The sequence below is a fragment of the Elaeis guineensis genome, chromosome 1, assembly GCF_000442705.2.
Source record: "Elaeis guineensis isolate ETL-2024a chromosome 1, EG11, whole genome shotgun sequence".
Classification (NCBI taxonomy): domain Eukaryota; kingdom Viridiplantae; phylum Streptophyta; class Magnoliopsida; order Arecales; family Arecaceae; genus Elaeis; species Elaeis guineensis.
Window position 1 is genome coordinate 161,355,150 of NC_025993.2, and position 21,833 is coordinate 161,376,982.

The 21,833-nt window shown below is 44.2% G+C and overlaps 1 protein-coding gene across 1 annotated transcript; it reads left to right on the forward strand.

Annotated features, from left to right (window-relative positions):
• Window positions 1-497: 497 nt before the first annotated feature.
• LOC105039429 (cinnamoyl-CoA reductase 1-like) lies at window positions 498-20,867 on the forward strand. Its single transcript, XM_073246193.1, has 6 exons — window positions 498-654; window positions 12,193-12,362; window positions 12,835-13,020; window positions 19,223-19,385; window positions 20,094-20,283; window positions 20,418-20,867. Exons 1-6 carry the CDS (start codon window positions 528-530, stop codon window positions 20,554-20,556), a joined length of 975 nt encoding a protein of 324 aa, XP_073102294.1. The 5' UTR covers window positions 498-527; the 3' UTR covers window positions 20,557-20,867.
• The last annotated feature ends 966 nt before the right edge of the window (window positions 20,868-21,833 follow it).

Genomic DNA, 21,833 nt, shown 5'->3' on the forward strand with positions numbered 1-21,833 from the left:
TTACTGATACTATCTCCCAAATAATATATTGTAATATTTAACATGTGCATCAGCAATTATTACCACAGATAAAGATGGAAGTTTGATGTTTTCAAGAGGAAAACTACAAGAAAAATATGTATATAAATTTTATTTTTTATATTTTTTTTGATGGAAGGATGATTTGTTATTTCTTTATATAAAATTTTTTTAATACCATTTTTTTAGTAAGAAATGAGATGAATATTTATTTATTTTTTTCCCTTGGTGATTGAGATCATCTCCACAATTACACCCACCTCCCTCTCTTCTCCGTCCTCGACCGTATCATGCTTATGTCATGGATCAATTGATCGGGCCAGCCAGTTGACCTGGTTGGCAACAGATTTTTTTTTTCATTCCGGTCCGGTTCTGAAACAATCGGTAATTAGACCTCCCGATCCCCGCTTGGCGCTTTCCCTCACCTACCCGACAGAGAACCGGAGGGGACCGCGGCGTCACTAATAATAAATTCTTCTCTTGTGGGAGAGAGATGGCGGGAGAGAGGAATGGAGAAGTTTGGAGAGAAGAGGAGGGTATGCGTGACCGGAGCGGGAGGGTTCGTAGCCTCATGGCTGGTGAAGGCACTTCTCAACAACAAGGGCTTCATTGTCCACGGAACCGTTAGAGATCCAAGTACTGCTCGCTTTCCTCTTCTTTGTACTGCTTTCCCCGCTTTCTTCCATCTTTGCGGCATTTGGTGCTGCTTTTCTTGGCTCTTCTCATTCTTTTCGGTGGTTTCGTCGGATTTGTTTTGTTGTTTTTGGAATCCATTGAGACAGTAGAGCTCAAGGGATTTTTTGGTGGGTTCTTTCTTCTTCCCTAATTGGACTGCTGCTGGTAACTCCCGTACCACAGATCTATGCCTTTTTTTTTTGTATTATCCTTTACAAAGATGGCGTGTTTTGCACAAAAGTCTTTTATGTGTTTTACTTGATCCAATAAAGAATGCTGGATTTTTTTTTTTTTTCAAAATCAAAACTTTTCAACCTAATAGGAACTTCGGGTAATCTTTCAGTCCAAGTTGTTTAGGCTTTTATTGGTGTATTCACACTAGTATACAAAGATTCGAGACTGTTGGGATATACCGGCTGACCCCTATATGCCGATTTATCCTCGGAACGGTCCGATCGATGCCCGACTCTACCCATCGGGCGGACAGACGACTCTGACAACGACTGCCGACGATATTCGGCCGAAGGTATGCCGGTCGAACAGACCAATACTGTTTTCAACCGATCGAATGACGGAATCCATATCACCGACTCACTGTCAGAGGTGGCGGCCGACGTCCGACTTTCACAAAGCATCAGATCAGCCGACGGTGTTTTCGAGTCATCACCTGACGTCCAACAGTCGAATACCAACATATAATTGGCCAGTCCGTCCAAACGCCGTACAACCGCTATGAGCTGTTGTCCTGCTAAGGACATACTGTACGATCGCCATGGGGCATTGTCCTGCCAAGAACATGAATTAATTTCAATGATTTGACAACCCACGACGATTTGACAGCTCTCAACGATTTGACAACTCCCCAGTTGTCTACATCATTAATGGTGGGACCATACCGTATTCTACTATAAAATAGGATAAGGCAACAGTTTTGGTAAGCTCTCTCCCTCTCGCTGAGTCCCTGATTTTTTTCGCTGTTGCCTAGTCTCCTCTCTGACTTGAGCGTCGGAGGGTCCCCGTCGGAGGCATCTCCGGTCAGTGAGGACTTTTCTTGTAGGTGCGCGTCCCCGACGATCAGACGACGAGGGGATTGGCCGCAACAGATTTGGCGCGCCAGGTAGGGAGTTCGACGGAGGTAAGACAGCGAGCTCCATAGAGCTTGAAAAACCTTCGAGATGACAAAAATCAGAGCTCAGCGATCGAGAGCTACCGGATCGGCGAGGCACTCTTTCCGTCGGAAAAAGGCCCCTCCTTTACCCTCCATGGCGGAATCCAGCTCTCCGCATCCGGTGGTGACCACAGAGGCACAGATTGCGGTGATTGTGCGGCAAATGACTGTTCTGACGGATGCGGTTAAAAACCTCCAACAAAAACCGACCCAATTGCTGCAACTGCCGGCGGAACAGTCGGCGGTGCATCCTATGCCGTCCAGAAGCAGTCGCCGACGTCCGCGTCAACTTCCGTCTCCTCCTCAAGAGCAGCCGTCTCAGCACTCCCATCGAGAAGGGGGAGGCGGCCACGGCGCGACACCCACTGGTCTCGGCGTCCTTCTTCCCAACTAGAGCGAGCGAGGAAGGAGAAGCGGCCGCGGACACCGTCCACCTCACTCTCAAATTCATCGGAAGGTTTGACTCCTGGGGTTTCTCAACACCGACGGTTGGACGACTACGAACGTAAGTTCGAAGAAATCGACCGTCGGCTTGCCCAGCTCCAGGCGGATGGCAGAAGTCTTCGAACGACGTCGATTTTCGGACTACCCAACCTCTCTCCCGATTTATCCTCGATGAACCAATCCCTAGTCGGTTCAAGATGCCTCACGTGGAGCCTTACGACGGCTTTACCGATCCAGTTGACCATCTGAAGAGCTACAAGGTTCTCATGACAATTCAAGGGGCAACCGATGTCCTCCTCTGCATCGGTTTCCCCGCCACACTTCGTAAAGCTGTCAGGGCCTGTACTCCGGCCTCCGCTCAGGAGGTATCCACTCCTTCGGGTAGCTCAAGCATTCTTTCATGGTCCATTTCAGCACCAGTCGGAAATTGCCACGAACCTCGGACAATCTTTTCTCCCTCAAACAGGGAGAAAATGAGACACTCCGACACTTTGTGGCCCGATTCAAGGCGGCCACACTTGAGGTCCGGGACCTCAACGAAGACATGGCTATCTCGACCATGAAGAGGGGCTAAGGGGGTCCTGATTCACATATTCCTTGGACAAGACCCTCTTCCGGACGTATGCGAATTACTGGAGCACGCATACAAATACATGCGCGCGGACGAAGAAGCTTCCGACCGACGTCTAACCGAGAGCACGGGCCAGAAGGAGAAGCGGAAGAAAAATCGGGCTCCTGCTGAACTCAGCAGACCCTCGACCGATAAACGGGTCTCGCCCCGACGACGGAGCCCAAATCGCCCTGACGGCGGAGTTCGAGACCGATGCATCGCAGGTATGACTCCTACACCCCTCTCTCTGCTCATGCGCAGATCCTGATGGAAATCGAAGGAGCGGAATATCTGCGACGGCCTCCGCCTTTGAAGGCAAAGGGCCGCGATCGGAGAAAATACTGTCGATTCCATCGGGGCCACAGTCACAACACCGAGCAATGCATCCAACTTAAGGATGAAATAGAGGCCTTCATACGATGAGGGTATCTCGAAAAGTATCGAAGGGACCCGTCAGTTCGACCCTTTCCCGACCAACGACCCCAACCGACTGAAGAGACAGCGAACAATCAGCCTACTGTCGGAGTTATCAACATGATTTTCAAACGACTGGACCGAGGGACGACTGCTGAAGGGGAGTCGACGAAGAGGCCACATTAGGATGATGTAATCATTTTTACAGATGAAGATGCTTGGGAATCCAAACTCCCCATGATGACGTTGTTGTTGTCTCGACAATGATAGCGAATTATGATGTAAAAAGAATTCTTGTTGATAATAGAAGCTCGACTAACGTTTTGTTTTACTCGATCTTCTTCCGAATGCGACTGTCGACCGACCGACTCAGGAAAGTCTCTACGCCCCTAGTGGGTTTCGCAGGGAGGCCGTCACAGTGGAAGGAGAAATTGCTCTTCCGTGACAGCTGGGGCCGAACCACGATAAAGCACCATCTGCCTGACCTTCACGGTCGTCCGAGTACCTTCGGCCTACAACGTCATACTTGGAAGATCCGGACTAAACGTCCTCAGAGCGATAGTCTCGACATATCACTTGCTGGTCCGATTCCCGACTAAAAACGGAGCTGAAAAATGCACGGGGATCAACAGCTCGCTCGGCGATGCTTCCAAATCTCAATTCAAAATAATAAATCGAAGGATTTCCTGCCGGTCGACAGGGTGGACCAACGGGAAGAGGAGGAACGGGGTGAACCGACTGAACAGCTGATTTCATCCCGATGGTAAAGAATCCTGAACAGGTGATCTGGGTCGGGTCGCAACTGTCCGACCCGAAGCGACGGCAGCTGATAGAGCTATTGAAAGCCAACGCCGACATATTCGCTTGGTCGGCAGCGGATATGTCCGGCATGCCTCCGAAAATAATGACTCACCGACTCAACATCACCCCTAGCATGAGACCGGTGAGATAGAAGAAACGATCTTTCGCCCCCGAAAGACAGAAAGCCATCGACGAGAAAGTAGACAAACTACTCGAGGCGGGCTTCATCAGAGAAACTACATATCCCGACTGGCTCGCCAATGTCGTCATGGTGAAGAAAGCCAACGGAAAGTGGAGGATCTGTATCGACTACACCGACCTGAATCGAGCCTGCCTGAAGGATAGCTTCCCACTGCCGAAGATCAATCAACTGGTAGATGCGACGTCCGGTCATCGACTGCTCAGCTTCATGGATGCCTTTGCCGAATATAACCAGATCCGGATGGCGCCCGAGGACGAAGAGCATACGGCCTTCGTGACCGCCAAGGGCCTTTACTGTTACAGAATGATGCCCTTCGGTCTGAAGAATGTCGGAGCCACCTACCAGTGCCTCGTCAATAAGGTCTTCAAAGCTTAAATCGGACGCAACATGGAGGTGTACGTGGACGATATGCTGGTGAAAAGCGTGCAAACTTCAGATCATGTCTAAGACTTGGAAGAAACCTTTCACACTCTTCGGCGACATCAGATGAAGCTAAATCCGACCAAGTGTGCCTTCGGGGTAATTTCGGAGAAGTTCCTCGGATTCCTCGTTTCTCAACGTAGAATTGAGGCCAATCCCGAGAAAATAAAGGCGATTATCGACATGTGGCACCCGAACACCTAAAAAGAAGTACAGCAGCTCAACGGAAGGATCATCGCACTCAGTCGATTCATTTCTCGATCGGCTAAGAGATGCCTCTCGTTCTTCAAAACCCTGAGGCAGACAAAGGACTTCTCTTGGCCGAATGAGTGCCGGCAAGCCTTCGAAGATTTGAAGAAATATCTGACTTCTCCATCCCTGCTTGTAAAGCCAGAGGTCGGAGAAACATTGTACCTTTACTTGGCTACCGCCCCAGAGGTGGTTAGTTCGGTACTCGTCCGGAAGAACGAGAGTCGAACTCACCAACCCATATATTATACCAGCAAAGTGCTCCACGAAGCAGAAATTCGGTACTCGAGAGCGGAGAAGATGATATTTGCCTTGGTCATATCCGCGCAATGACTCCGTCCGTATTTTCAAGCACACGTCATCGTGGTCCTCACCGACCAACCCCTGAGGGCGATCTTGCATCCCCCCGACATGTCAGGACGACTGACGAAATGGCGGTGAAGCTGAGCGAGTTCGGCATCCAATACCGACCGCGACCTGCTTTGAAAGCTCAGGTCCTGGCCGACTTCATCGCAGAATGCCCGACAACCGACCAAATGTCGGAAGACGGGAGCTCCAAAGAAGCTGCGACCTCTGAGTATAACCCCGGGTCAACCTGGGTGTTACACCTAGACGGAGCTTCCAATGCTCAAGGGAGCGGGGTTGGGTTCCTGCTCACCAACTCGGAGGGAGTAGTTATCGAGTACGCCCTCCGATTCAACTTCAAAACCTCCAATAATCAAGCCGAGTATGAAGTGCTTCTCGTTGGCTTGAGAGTGGTGAAAGAGCTCGGGATCGACAGTTTCAGAGTCTTCTCCGACTCCCAGCTGATTGTAGGGTAGGTCAGAGGCGAATTCGAAGCGCGGGATCCGACCATGGCGAAATATTTCCAGAAGGTGAGAGATCTTGTGGCACACCTCAAGTATTTCGAGATCTCCCACATTCTCAGGACGGAGAATACTCGGGCCGACGCACTCTCCAAGCTCGCGACATCCACCTACGGTGCTTTGGGCCGGACACTCGTAGAGAGTCTCGAGCAACCGAGCATCGACAAGGCTGAGGAGGTGCTACAACTGACAACCGAGTCAAGCTAGATGGATCCGATCGTTCAGTATCTGACTGACGGAACCAGCCCCGAAGACCCCGCGGAAGCCAAGCGACTCCAGTAGACGGCCTCCCAATATGTAATGATGGACGAGCGACTCTACAAAAGGTCGTTCTCCCTTCCCTTGCTAAGGTGTCTGGGACCGACGGACGCGAACTACGCACTCAGAGAGGTGCATGAAGGAATCTGTGAAAGTCACTTGGGGGCAAATCCCTGGCCTACAAAGTCCTATGGCAAGGTTATTACTAGCCTACCATGAAGAAAAATACGGCTGATTTGGTTCGGAGATGTGAGCCATGTTAAAAGTACGCCAACTTACAACACCGGCCCGCCAACCAGCTGACTTCCATTGTCGCCCCGTGGCCCTTCGTCCAATGGGAAATCAACATACTCGGTCCTTTCCCTCCAACGTCTGGCCAAAGAAAGTTTATAGTCGTCGCGATCGACTACTTCACTAAGTGGGTGGAGGTCGAACCCCTAGCGCAAATCACCGAGCATAAGATGGAAGACTTTATCCAGAAGTTCATCATCTCCAGATTCAGACTGCCACACATTATCATCACCGACAATGGGCGATAGTTCGACAACCATGACTTCAGAGAGTTCTGTGCAAGATTTCATATCACGCACAAGCTGATCTCGGTCGGACATCCCCAGTCCAACGAAAAAGTCGAAGTAACCAACCGGACCATTCTGCATGGATTGAAGACTTGACTGAACGAAGCCAGAGGCCTCTGGATCGAGGAATTGCACTCGATCCTGTGGCGTACCGAACGACATCCCGTATCCCGACCGAAGAATCTCCTTTCAATTTGGCCTATGGGACGGAGGTAATGATCCCATTCGAGATCGGGCTGCCATCGACTAGAGTTGAGCAGTACTGTGAACCAGGCAACTCCGAGTGTCGGAGAGCTGACTTGGATCTCCTACCCAAGCTCCGATGTGATGCTTAACTCCGCATGGCTTCCTACCGACAAAGAGTGGCCCGATACTACAATGCTAAAGTTAAGCCATAGTTTTTCAGACCTGGAGACCTGGTTTTAAGAAAGGCGGAAGTCTCGAAGCCTCAGGATCAAGGGAAACTGTCCCCGAACTGGGAAGGACCCTACAAGATAGCGGACACCTGCAGGTCGGGCGCCTACCGACTTGAGACCCTGGAAGGGACGGTCGTTCCTCGGATTTGGAATGCCGACAACCTAAAATTATACCATCAGTGAATTCTGTATGCCCTTGTTCGGAATACAACTCAGTTTCAAAACTCCAGAGTCTACAAAGTTCGGCTCTCCACCGAGGGTCGGTCCTTGTCAGAAGTACGGGTCCTGATGCCCCGACTTGGACCCAACGTTTCGTTGGGGACCTACGGCCCGATCGCCGACGACACATCGGACTCTTACGAGAACCGTTCTGTCTACACTAACGGAAGGCCAGTGCTGGTGATGAAACCTCTCTAAGTTGAAGCCGCGCTCCTTCCACAGTCGACTCTCGATCAACGCGGCTGGCTAGCTTGCCGACTTAGCTTCGACTAAGAAGGACAAAATATCAAGACGACCGCGGTCATACTCGCGACATGCCGATTTGGTCACGATCGGTCGAAGGATATTCGGCTTGCCACCATTTATCATACATCCCGACGTGCACGTCCGATCAAGGTCCGGGCAACGGATATTCGATTTGTCATCGTTATCCTAACCGAATACGTCGGACACTACTCGACTATCAGATTCCACGGAATGATCGTGTCGACATGCTATGTTCGGGGATTGGCCGACACCCGGCCCGACGTGCGCGCCCGACCAAGGTCTGGGCGACGGACGCTCGACCTACAGTCGGGACGGCTCTCGACCATTGGATCCTACGCTATCTGTCTGACAATCAGGACGCCGGCCTGCGATCGGGGCTTGCTCTGCCCTTAGCATGGCGTACGCCACTGACTACCTTGATCAACTACGCTGGATCCTACCGAACGTCCTAACGAGATATGTCGGAGCTACGATCTATACTCTAGGAGATGTCTCGACGGGACATACACTTTGAATCGCATGCAGGGGAAAATTTGAAAAGTCTTCGATTTCATTTAGTTGAAGTTAGACTTACAAAATTGGACCGAAGTCCGATTACAAGTATCAAAGGCGAAACAAAAACAAAATAATACAAAAACAACGGAGCAGACACTCCGACTATTCGTCGAAATCGACTTCCTGCATCGGGAAGAGTTCGGGAGCGACCGGTGTACCCGCTCGGTCGGAGTGGGACCGGAGGTTGGAGCCGCCTCACCTTCGATAGCTCGTTCCACCGGCCCAGGGACGGCCTCCTCCACAGCCATCAGATCCTCCGGCATTGGGTCGGCCTCCTCCTCTGCGGCTTGGTCCTCCGACCCCGGAGGGACGACGTCGCTCAGGTCGAGTTTCGGGTGCAGCCTCTGAATTGCATCCCGGGCGTCCTCGTACCCCACTCGGTAGGAGGCGAAGCCGCTCTCGAGAAGCTCCTCTCGGTACTCGTTCGAGCTGCGGAAGTCCTCCACTGCCTGGCTCAGCGCCTCTTTAGCCGACTCCGCCTCCGTCATCACTATGTCAGTGTCGGCTTGGGCGGAGGACAGGTTCTCCTCGGCCTTAGCCAGATTCTCCAGACTAATCCGAAGTTGTTCGCGCTCGGCCTCGAGCTCGCTAATACAGCCGTCCCGCTCACGCCGCAGTCGATAAACGGAACGGATCTTGCACTTGACCTGCTTGCGGGCCGACTGAAGTTCGGCCTCCGAGGCGGTCAGACCGTTGGTGAGTCGAAAAATCTCCTCCTCGAGCCTGGCCTCGCGGTCGACCGACAGCTTCAGCTATTCCACCAGCGTCGTTTTCTTGGCTTCGGCGGTTTCGGCCCTATCCTTTCAGGCCGTCCGGACGTCGCCGAACCTCCAATACCCGGCCTCCAACTCGGATATGTTGTAGATCAGCTGCAAGTGGAAGGCCAGTCGTCAAAAAAATAAAATGATGAAAATAATAATGGAGAGGAAAGAAAAAGAAGAACTCACCTCGATCATGGTTGGGTAGAAGAAAAAGAGCATCTCGATCACCGGCCGACTCTTCAAGAGCTTCCGGTCGGTCGGGAGAATGGTTGCCTGACACAACCTCCTGGCCAAATTGTGGTTGGCCAGGGCCGACGCTCCCTCGGGAACCCGAACATCGAATGACGCGACGCGGCCCGCCGACCTTGAGTCGTCCGCCGGCGCCATCGGAGCCTCCCCGATCAGTCGCCCAGGCCCGGAGATCGGAGAAGGATGGAAAGCTTGAACTCGACTGAGTTCCTCCCGAGGGTGCGACGGGAGCCGCCGCAGGTCGTTCGGACTCACGTGCTTCGACTCGAACCTCTTCCACGGATGGGGGCATCGATACTCCTTCGGCTGCCCCCTCAGCCGCCCCTTCCTCGGACGGCGCCTCGGGTGGCACCGCTGGCGCCGATAAGGCGATGACCGGCTCAAACCCCGACGCTCGTTCGGCGTCGGGCTACGCAGCCGCCGTCGCAACGGCAGTCGGGGATGATGTCTGGGGCCTCTTGGGTGGCCGCAAAGGTCCAGTCCCGGGTGCCGGTCTTTTCCTTGCCGCATGCTGCCGAATGTCGGCATCTGTTAGTCTTACTCTCGGCGACATGCCTACAATTTCAATGAAAGATTAGCACAAGTCCGAAGATGAATGAAAAAGCCAAAAGACGACCGAACTATACCTAAGCGGGGAATCGAACTCAGGCTGGCGTCATACAGAGCTTGCTCGGTGACGAGCTCTCTCTCTGCTTCGGCACCGACACATCCTTCAGTCTGTGAAAGTCCTCTTGGTCTTCTGCCTCCATCCGACTGTTTTCGTTCGGCTGAGTTCGAGGGTCGCCCCAGCGAGAAGGAAACCCCCAGGGTAGCGAAGAAGAAGCAAAGAAAAATTGGTTCTTCCACCCGTGGATCGACGATGGAAGACTGGTAATGAACGAAAGGCCCTTCCGGGGATTGAAGAACCACCACCCTCGGGCTTTCGGATAAGGTCGGAGGACGAAGAACGCCCGGAAGAGAGAGATGTGGGGAAAGGTCGGCAAGAGCCGACACAACAAAGCGAAGCGATTATTAACCGTACTGAGTTCGGCGCCAGTTGCGTCGGGCAAAGCCCGTAATAATCCAAGACATTCCGGACGAACTCCAAAATCGGGAAGCGAAAACCTGCTCGAAGGTCCTCCACATAAAAGGCCACCTAGTCCGGAGGCGGGTTGTTAACCCGACCCTCAGCCCCAGGGGTGAAAAGTCGGAATTGCTCCGGGATACCATGTTGCTCCCAAAACCGTTCGACGTTCGGCCCCGAAACTGAAGAAGCCTCCACCTCCGAGGTCGATCGAAAATCATCGATCGGGTTCTCCGTCTGACTTCTTCGAGGAGAGGTTCTAGCCATAACGCTAGCCCCAAGAAAAGAGAATAAAAAGGACAATGCCAAGAGAGTAAGGATGCAAGGGGACAAGAATGAAAAAACTTCGAGAAGAGCTTTCAAAGGAGGATGGAAACAGCTACCTGGAACTGGAAGATAACTCGACAGGGCCTCAGCGCCAGAAACAGGACAGTAAAAAGTGAAGCTTTGGATATGAGTGGCCGCATATATATAAGGCCCTTCGGCGGTCGAGATGAAAGCGCGCCGAATGAGGGTTTCCCAGATGTTGACACGTGATAGCGCCTGGGCCCTTCCTCGGTCCGATGGTTCGATGCACCTACCCTAGATCGAGCCACGTCGCCTCCATCTGTGCGAACGGTTCCGGCCCAATAGTCCCCTGATGCGTGGCGGAAAAATCGTGTCTCGGAATTAATTAACCGACGGCGGTTTGCGTTCCCAATGAGACGTCTGACACCGGATTGTCCGTTGGTATGGACGGCAGAGTCGGGACATGACGTGATGGAAAATCACTCCTTTCGTCCGAGGCCGTCGCCCACGTGGTAACGCGGGCCAACACGACATCAAACTCAGGAGTGGGGGGGGCAACTGTTGGGATATACCGACTGACCCCTATATGCCGACTTATCCTCGGAACGGTCCGACCGACGCCCGACTCTACCCATCGGGCGGACAGACGACTCCGACAACGACTGCCGACGATATCCGGCCGAAGGTATGCCGGCCGAACAGACCAATACTATTTCCAACCGGCCGAACGACCAAACCCATATCACCGACTCACTGTCGGGGGTGGCGACCGACGTCCGACTTTCACAAGGCACCAGATTAGCCGACGGTGTTTTCGAGTCATCATCCGACGTCCCGGCAGCCGAATACCGACATATAGTCGGCCAGTCCGTCCAAATGCCGTACAACCACTATGGGCTGTTGTCCTGTCAAGGACATACTGTACGACCGTCATGGGGCATTGTCCTGCTAAGGACATGGATTAATTCCAATGACTTGACAACCTACGATGATTTGACAGCCCCCGGCGATTTGACAACTCCCCAGTTGTCTACACCATTAATGGCAGGACCATACCGCATTCTACTATAAAATGGGGTAAGGCAACAGTTTTGGTAAGCTCTCTTCCTCTTGCTGAGCTCCTGATTTTTTCCGCTGTTGTCTAGTCTCCTCTCTGACTTGAGCGTCGGAGGATCTCCGTCGGAGGCATCTTCGGTCAGTGAGGACTTTTCTTGCAGGTGCGCATCCCCGACGATCAGGCGACGAGGGGATTGGCCGCAACAGAGACCAATTGTTAACAGACATGCGAAATCTCTGAATTGGCCATATTATTTGCTGCATCTATTTGGAAGCTAAAGGTCAAAGTTAAGGTCTTGGATGCGATTATGTTAATGCCTGCATGTGAGTTTATTGATGATTATTTAGTTTAATTTATCTGGTTTCTTGACCATTTTGTTGTTTTCGTGTATTAGAACTTAACCTTAGAAAGGTCCTCTATAAACCCGTGGCTTTCGGGTCTTAGGGATCTTACCGCACGTAGAAACTTATCTTTGATTCGTGTTTTTTCAGGGGCTAGAAGATTGAATCTTTATTGTTAGCTCTATAGTTTTGAATGCATGAACCAATATTTCCATCTTATCTTGTTTAATCTAATTCATAACATATTCTGAAACCTGCTAAATTTGGCATCAGGTGATGAAAAGAATGCTCATTTGAAGAAGTTGGAGAATGCACCTGAAAACTTGCAACTCTTTAAGGCAGATTTGCTTGACTACAATGCTGTAGGATCAGCTATTGCTGGATGTGAAGGAGTATTCCATGTTGCTAGTCCTGTTCCTGCAATCGAAGTGCCCAACCCAGAGGCAAGATTCCCATTCAGCTCTATATCTTTCAGGATGCTTTGACGTACCTCACCTATGTCCTTCCAATTAGATACGAAATGCTTGTGAGTATATTGTGAGTAATCTTATATTTATTGTCATCATGGCCAATATTATATCAGTGTTGGATATAATGTACCCGTTTTTTTGTTCATGTGACAATAAGACAATGTTGGTGCACTTCTATGACTTGCTTGCTCATCAAGGCTTACAACTAAATGGAAGAGGTTTAAGGGTATAGAAATATTAAATGATGAGGATTATGTTTTCTGTATATTATGATGTCTTCTAATTGACTGTCTTCCATGATATATAGATGCACTTGTAAGAAGAAGGCAGTGATGCTTATATTTAGACCTTTTCAAATGTTTGGCTTTCCTATGCCATCAGGAAAGAACTGGGCATGTAGTGTGCCTTTTTTTCCCCGTCTTATGCAAACGGTACTACTTTGCAGGTAGAAGTAATTGTTCCAGCTGTAACAGGCACTCTAAATGTGCTCAAGGCATGCTGTGAGGCAAAAGTTAAACGAGTGGTTGTGGTGTCATCAGTTGCTGCTGTTACGAGGATTCCAAATTGGCCTAAGGACAAAGTGAAGGATGAGAGTTGCTGGTCAGACAAGGAGTACTGCAGAACAACAGAGGTGATTGACATAAAACATATGTATAATGCTATGTCATCAAGATCTTGAGGTCGCATAAAACGCAATTTTTTGCAAGACCATTTAGAGATATCAGTAGCTTACTGTTGTATGCTTGAATCGCATCGGTTATCATGAACAGATCTCTTCATTTTTGCTCTGTTTGTTGGCTTTCAGTTATTGTGAATTTTCTTTGTTTTATTTTTTGATTTTCAAGTTAATTTAAATTCTGTTGGCATGTAAGATGATATAGATTCCTGCTAACACATAAGATGAAATAGCTAGCTATGCTTGTAGGTGCAAAAGACTATATTAAGTTGCAATAAGAGGCTCGCAGTGGCTCATTTTATTAACGAGGAATAAAGGAAGGGAAAAGACCAAACACAATGCAAGTGTCCACCCAAGTCTACTACAAGACTCCTAATCGCTTTCTGTTAATTATGTATGAATATGGACCTCAATATGGAGATCAACTTTAAATGGCAATATTCCTTGAAAATTCATATATTTCTGGTTATAATCTGACATGGCTAGAATATCTGGAGGAAGTTGGTTTGATTCTTAGTTTGGAATGATTTTAGCAGGAAGCTTCTTTTGTTTATTTTCTTATCCGGCCTACTTTTGTTTTATTGCAAGAGTGAGCTAGTCTTAGTAAAATACATAGTACACTGAGTCCATATGCATGGTTTGATATATGAAATATAAGTTTTCTATTATGAGAAGGTGGATGGCTTTCTTTTATGTATTACACAATAGCATAATAACTATTCTCACCAAGGATGACATATGCATTAGCAAGCATCAGGGCATGTTCATTATTACAGCACAAAAGTGGGTGCTTCAGAAATATGAAGCATGCTACCGGTTATGTTATGAACATGAAAGACAGCAATTGACTAATGTTTCACTAGATTTACGAGAAAAAATGAGTTGGTTAAGAATGTTCCCCGCCTACCCACCCCCCACTTTTTGCCTTTGCAGTGAAAGGTGGATTAAGGATGGTTGTCTTTAAGCAGTTAAATTTGTAATTTTGTGAAGAACTCATGGTTTGAGAGTATAGAAAAACTCTAGAACCTTAAAACTTCCATGAAATTCTCACTCACCTCAAAGTCCTAGACTGGTACATACAGGGCCGGTCCTGATATTTTTTAGGCCTGGGGCCAAATAAAAAAAAATTATTAAAAATTAATATATTTTAAATATTAATTATTATTGAAAAATTAATCTACGTACATTTTGTAATGCAAAATTTTTATAATTTCTTTGTAATCAATATTTGACAATAATTCTTCTTCAATAGATAGCATAGCTAAACCATTTAATCTTTCTTGTAACATTGTTGATCGTAAATATGATTTTAATAATTTTAATTTTGAAAAACTTCTTTCAGCAGAGGCAACAGTGACAGGTATGGTCAATAATATTCTATATGCAATTGATGTATTTGGATAACAATTCATTTCATTAATATAATTAAGTATATCTATAGCAGTATTGTTTTCTTTTGGCATAATTGCTTTTAGAACTTTTAATTCTGAAAATAAATCAATCCCATCAAGATCATAATGATTACCATTTGTTAAAATATTTTGAAGATTAAGACAAAATTTTTTCAAACTTTCTTCATCCAATGAAATTAATGTTTTGAAATCAAACAAAAATCCAAAATTATTTTCATATAATTGAAATTGTTCAAACCTATGTTTTAATGAAAAGATAGCTTGATCTACTAAATATAAAAAATAATTAACTCTAAATGATTCTTCTGGTGATTGTTCAATATCTACATTAATATTTTCATCAAATTATTTTTTTCTTTTTACTTGACGTTTTATACGAAATATAGGATCAATTCCCATCTCATTTGCAATTTCCTTAGCTGAAATCATGGCAGAAGTAAAGCCAGTCTCTCTATATCTTTCAAAAAATGAAACTAATCCTTTTAATTGATCAATGGCAACATCTATATGCATATCCTTAGATTGTAAATTTTTGCTAACTAAATTAACAGTAAATAGTATATCATACCAAATAATCATTCCTAATAAAAATTCAAAATTTTCAAGCTCATGTGTTGCTAAAGATTCAGTTTCACTCTTTGTTTTTGAATCCTCACAAATTTCAGCTAATTGATATAAAGCTTCTCTTATTTGTGGAGTTTGAAATCTTATTGCTTTGACGCTCTCAATGCGACTTTCCCAACGTGTTTGTGACAATGGGTTTAATGTTAAATTAGGTACATTATCAAGTAAAATTTTTCATCTCTTTGTAGAACCACCAAATGCATTATATATACGTTGTATTACACCAAAAAAAGTTTTAGCTTTACTACAAGATGAAGCCATATCACAAAGTGTTAAGACTATGACAAGCACATGGTGTATAAAATGCTTTAGAATTTATTTCTAATAATCTTTTTTGTACTCCCTGATTTTTTCCTTTCATATTAGATCCATTGTCGTATCCTTGTCCTCTTATATCATCAATGTTTAAATCAAGAGTTTCTATAATAGATTGTAATTCATTAAAAAGGCCTAAACCTGATGTATTATCTACTTTTAAAAATTCTAAAAAGTATTCTTCTATTGTTATTGGTCTTTTTGAAATATTCACACATCGTATGATCAAAGACATTTGTTCTTGATGACTTGCATCTGGAGTACAATCAAGTATAATGGAATAATATTTTGCTTCTTTAATTCTTTTAATTATTAAATTTTTTATATTAGATGCTAATGCAATTACTAACTCATCTTGAATTTTATGACTAAGATAATGATATTGAATTTCATTATTTTGAATACGTCTAAGATGTTCTTGCATAATTGGATCAAAAACAGCAATCATTTCAATTAATCGTAAAAAATTACCATTACTATTTTGATAAATTTTTTCATTCGTTCCACGAAAAGCTAGAGAACTTTGAGCAAGAAATTTAACAGCAGCTACTATTCTTAATAGTACTTTTTTCCAATGTTCTTTCTCTTTATTAATTTGCTCTTGAATATGTTTATCGATTGTTTGATTTTTTTTAAATCTATTCTGTAAATCAATCCAAGTGGTCATATTATGAATGTGATCATTACTAGTTTCATGAGCTTTAAGTCTTTCACTAAGGTGTTTCCAATCTCTAAAGCCATCACTTGCTAATTGACTTCTACTACTATTATCATTTGATTTAAATAGCTTACAACAAAAACAAAACAATTTGTCTAACTCTTTTGAATATACTAACCATTTTCGATCATGTTGCTCTCCATTTGGTAAAGTTCGATCATAATGTATTAAAGAAAAATGTCTATTATATTGATCAAGAGGGAACTTTATATTAATATCTCTTTTAGGACCATTTTTAATTAATAAATCTTTAAAATTTGTATCAAGACTATCCCATATCCTAAGATCATAAATGTCAAAAGTATTTGATTCACTTGATTTTTCATTCATTAAATTTTTATCACAACTAATGAGATCATCTGTGCTATTAGTATTATCATTATTAATAATATTATTATCATTATTTAATTCATAAGTAACATTTGTATTTTTATTGACAAATTCACTAGCAATATTATTTGAATTCTCAACTATATCACTTTTTTTACTTATAATAAATTTATCAAGACCTCCTTTTAATGATTGAGTTAATTGTTCTTGTTTTCTTTTTTTCTTAAGTTTTTCATGACCCGAAGGATATTTTCTAGGTATCATTTTGATAAATAAAATAATAAATATTAGCTAAAATTAGTAATCAATAAATTTAAAGTTTAGAACAATAGAACCTGATTTAAAGCTTTTTGATAGAACAATAGAACTTGCTTGAAGGCTTTGTTGATGGAACAAAATTTGAGCAAAAGCTACTGTAATTGTAATAAAAATTTAAACCTGAAAAATAAAACATGACAATTAATCAATTATTTTAAGAATAAGATATAGTAAAAATAATAAGAAAATAAAGTGAAACCACAAGCTATCTAAAAAAATAAGATGGATATAAAGACCATAATTATATTTATTTAAAAAAGCAAGTCCTAGATGTACAAAATTAAATATATTCCATCATATGCAAGAATACTGACCTATTGATTGAGACTCTCACATAGACGGACCAAATTTCATATACCTAAACCAATTGGATTATAATTAACAAATTCATGTAATTATATTGTGTGAACTATTTTTTTTTTTATTGTGTGGACTGTGGACCATCTTTTTTTTTCTTCTTCTTCTTCCATAGTAAAACAGAGGACTCATCCTCTCTTTTTTTTAATAGAACAGTGTGGATCATTTTTTTTTTTTTTTTATTGTGTGAACTGTGGATCATTTTTTCTTTTCTCTTTTTTTTTTCTTTTTCTTCCATGGTAAAATAAGGGATCCTTTCTTTTTTTTTTTTTTTAACGGAATAGAGGACTCATCCCTCGTTCCTGAGGTAAGGTCGTAAGGGAGATCCTCCTCTCCGACCAACACCGCCCACAACTAAAGGAGCGGTCTCCGACGATCGGATGACGACAACCACAGGCTCCAGTGATTTTTTTTTTTTAATTTTAAATTTGTTACATATGTATAGAGAATGGTCAGAGAAAAAGTTCATCTGGAAGACTCAATGAGCTGAGAACAAGAGAAGCTGAGAGTACAACATATTCAAGGATCTAAAAAGAGAAATAAAAAAATTTATATACAAAGCATCAAAAAATCCAATTCAGCCAACAGTGGTCGAATAGTTTTTTTTTTCCCTTCTTTTTCCACGGTAAAACAAGGACTCTTTCTCTCTGTTTTTTTTTTTTTTTAACGAAACAGAGAACTCATCCCTGTTCCTGAGGCAAGGCCACAACCCACAAGGGAGATCCTTCTCCCCGGCCAACACCGCCCACAACTAAAGCCTTCGACGACCGGACGACGACAACCACAAGCTCCGGTGACCGGCGGCAGCCTAACGGTGCCGGAAAGATTAAAAAAATGAAAAAACAGGGGAACTTGTTGAACTAGGATTTCAAGAATTTTTCTGACAATAAATCGACAAAAAATCAAGTTTAAAATTCATAGCAGATTGAAAGAGGAGGATTGAAGAGATTTACTTGACTTTTTGACGGATTTTGATCTGATTTTTGACGTCCAAAATAAGGAAGAATCACCGATGGATAGCAGAATAGGATGAAAAGATCGGAGACGGAGGAGGAGGTGGGGGAGAGGAGCTACAGGTTGTGAGAGGGAGAAGACGTTTGGTTTATCCAAAAAAGCCGTTGGGGTGCTGGAACTCGGGAGAGGAAGAGACGTTTAGTTTACCCAGACGAAAAAAAAAAAAAAGGGGCGTGGGGCGGTCGCCCGCTTTGACCCGCCCCAGGGCCGGCCGTGGGTACATAGTATGGAACATTTTAATAGTTCGTAAGCTTCATCCCTAAGATGCTACAAGTGAACCTTGAAAATCTCTTCATATGGGCGAATTCAACAAATGGTTATTAACAAATGCTTTAAAGGCTTCTTTCATTTAAACTTAGGTAATTTCTTTTGGCTTAAACTTCAGATTTCTCCAAATTTTCTAACTTTTAACCCCTATATAGCTCCAAAGCTTCAGTCTGATATGGCTCAGGAAGAGCAGCAAAGGAACTCTGAGCTGTTTTGACTGCAATGTGATGAACAGTGTGTCATGCACCACCATGTAGAGCTTTTGAAGTAGAAGCCTATTCATTGTTGTGGAAGTACTTACGGCTCAATAAAGCAGACAAGTAGTTTTTTAGAAACAAGTGTGGCATGTGATGGTTAGTTGTTATTTTGTACTTGATGGAGCATTGATGGGGTATATCACCATTTTACCTTTTCATCATTCTTTGACTTAGGATGTTCTCACACACATGGCAGTAAGGCAACTTTCTTTCACATTAGCTCCCTACAATGATTTTAAAAGTTTGCCTATGTATTTAAGTTTTATCCATATGATCTTCTGGGTAAATGAATTGCAAGATTTATATGTTGTATACTCAACATGCGTGCTAGATGGCAGGTCTGCATCACACATGAAAGGTATGAAGTAAATCTGACCACATATTGTGCTTATATATCGAGTTTCATTCCCTTTATGTAATAGAACTTAATTTCCTTTGAATTGTTTAACTATTTGATGTAAATACTTTAGTTGTCTTACAAGGTATATCAAAGTATTTTGTCTGTTGGCTCCCTAGAACTTAGTCTCCATTCCATATGTTGCCAGAACTGGTATTGCCTTTCAAAAACGCTAGCAGAGAGTGAGGCACTGGAATACGCGGAGAAACATGGACTTAATGTTGTAACTGTCTGCCCATGTTTGGTTATTGGACCATTGCTGCAACCCACTGTGAATTCTAGCAGCTTGTTTCTCATCAATCTTTTGAAAGGTCTGTTTTGCCATTTCACTACAATCTCATTTTGTTGCATATATCTAAAAGAATGTCATATATTGATGCCATGATAAACCAAGAACAAGCAAGCCTTATGTACCCTATGATGTTCATACCATACAGTGGCGGTGAAGCTTATGTCATCTACTGACATTAACATCATGCATTTATTTTTTTTAGAGCTTGTCAAAGGACAAATCTTCAACACCCGCTGTTTCTTATACCTTTCATCAAACATGTTCTCTTACCATTCAGGGATCTCTTCCTCTTTGCATGCTATCTTTCTGTTCAATGGATCTCTTCCTCTTTGCATGCTATCTTTCTGGGCATGTTCTAATAAAATGAAGGAAACACATCCAAAAAAGAGAGAGAGATAGAGAGAGAAGTACAGTTAGCACTTGCTAGTCTCCATTTATTACCATGACTTAGCTTTAGTAAGCCAACTGTAAAAAACTAGGTATTTTGATCAAAAAAAAAGAAAAGAAAAAGAAAAGAACTAGGAACATTGGTCTCCTCTGTTTCTGCTGGTCCTCTGTGATCTTGCCACCTGCATCAATCTTTGCTTGTAGCTTCCATGACTTCGACATCCAGTCTCCGGCTAGATACATTTATCTACACCAGGAATGACTGACAGAATGCTTAAGCATGCCGTTTATTAGATACTGGGTTTTGCTTTTCACTTTTCTTTTTAATAATTTTTTGCAGGAGTTCATGAGTCTGTGGAGAACAAACGCTGGAGCTTTGTGGATGTCAGAGATGTAGTTGATGCACTGCTTCTGGTATATGAGAAGCCAGAAGCATCGGGACGCTACATTTGTGCATCTCACAGGGTGAAATTTCGTGACCTGGTGGACATGCTTAAGAGCATGTATCCCAATTATAATTACCCTAAAACGTAAGCCTTCATTACCAACTAATTACCTTTTTTGGGGGGAAAAGGAGTTGGCAAAGTCCAATGCAAAATGCATTTAGGAATTACCAACTAGTTGTCTGTAGCAAGTTCTCTGATATCGAGTATTTTGATGGCAGTTTTGTTGAGGTAGATGAAGGTAGCCTGCTGAGTTCAGAAAAATTAAAGATGTTGGGATGGGAATGCAGGAGGCTTGAGGAGAGCCTTATCGATAGTGTTGAATGTTATCGAGATGCTGGTCTCTTGAGCAAAGATTGAATCAACTCTACATCATTTGCCTGGTGATGATTGAAAAGCTGTTGTGGTTGTCCCAGTCTCTCAGGGTCCGTTGAAAGCCATTATCGTAATGTAAATGTTATGAGCAAGACAATAAGCTGCAAGCTTGTGGTATATACTAGATATAATGATTTTTTTTTTTTTTTTGGGCGTGCGTGTACATGTCTTTTTACAATTACTGTGCCAACCAGATGACCTGTTGAGTAGCCAATCCATAAACCCATTGGCAAGTAATAACTCTGGAACCTAGCACGCTGCAAATGTTTAGAAGGATGTGAGATTTGGTTGATTTTCCTGTCGTGTGTAAAGTGACTGGATTTTTGTCCCCCCAAAATGGTCATCCAAGCAGGCTTTATATAGAGGGCCTTCAAGCTGCACATTTTCTTTAACAGAAAAAGGTGAAATCCCTTTTTGTTTACTAATTTCGTATTATCGTTGACATGCGCTTGCCTTGTTCCTCGTTTATTCTTGGTGAATTTAAGGGAAGAACTTGAAGACCATCACTGTCAAGGATTTGGAAGAACTTTTTGTTCATGGTGACTGGAGAAGCATTATTCATGTCTTTGCTCTAGGGGACTGGCTGTAGATTCTGTAGCACTTAAAAATTATTTACCTTGAGGACAAATTGGGCTGAGGAGGCCTGTCGGAGGGGCTGCTTAGGTTGAGCCCGAAGGACAAATGTCCCTGGATAAAGGCTTGGTCTTCAGATCAAACAAAATTAACAACATGATGAAAGTGGTATGGAAAAGGTGGAAAGAGACTGAGGTTGCAGCAGGAATGCAAGGGAAAGGGGGAGAATCTATCGATTTGTTTCCTTTTTTTATCAGAAAGATATCATCAATCTATCAGGCCAACCATATGGAGAATTTTTAGCGTTCTCAGCCTAAAGTTGGCTCAGTTACATGATCACATTCAAAATAAAAATTGCCTGAAATGAAATGTTTGTAGCTTGCATCTGCTTGAATCTTGAATTTTGAAGGGTCTGTCATGTTAATTTATGTAGCTTTTCTTCCAGTGCACTATAATCCTACTAGTAAGTTTTCAGATTTCTTTCACGCTGCTAACTTGGGCAAAGCTGCCCTTATGTGTGTGTGTGTGTGTGTATGGACGACTCCAGAGATGGGTTAAGATGTGCATGCGAGGAAAGTGGAGACGGGATCATCAACCCGAACTTGTTATCTTCTGAGGTAGGATGAATGTTAATGCAGGAACCCCTGGTTCTAGTGGGACTGGGGATGTTGGAGTTTCTAGTGCTCCCA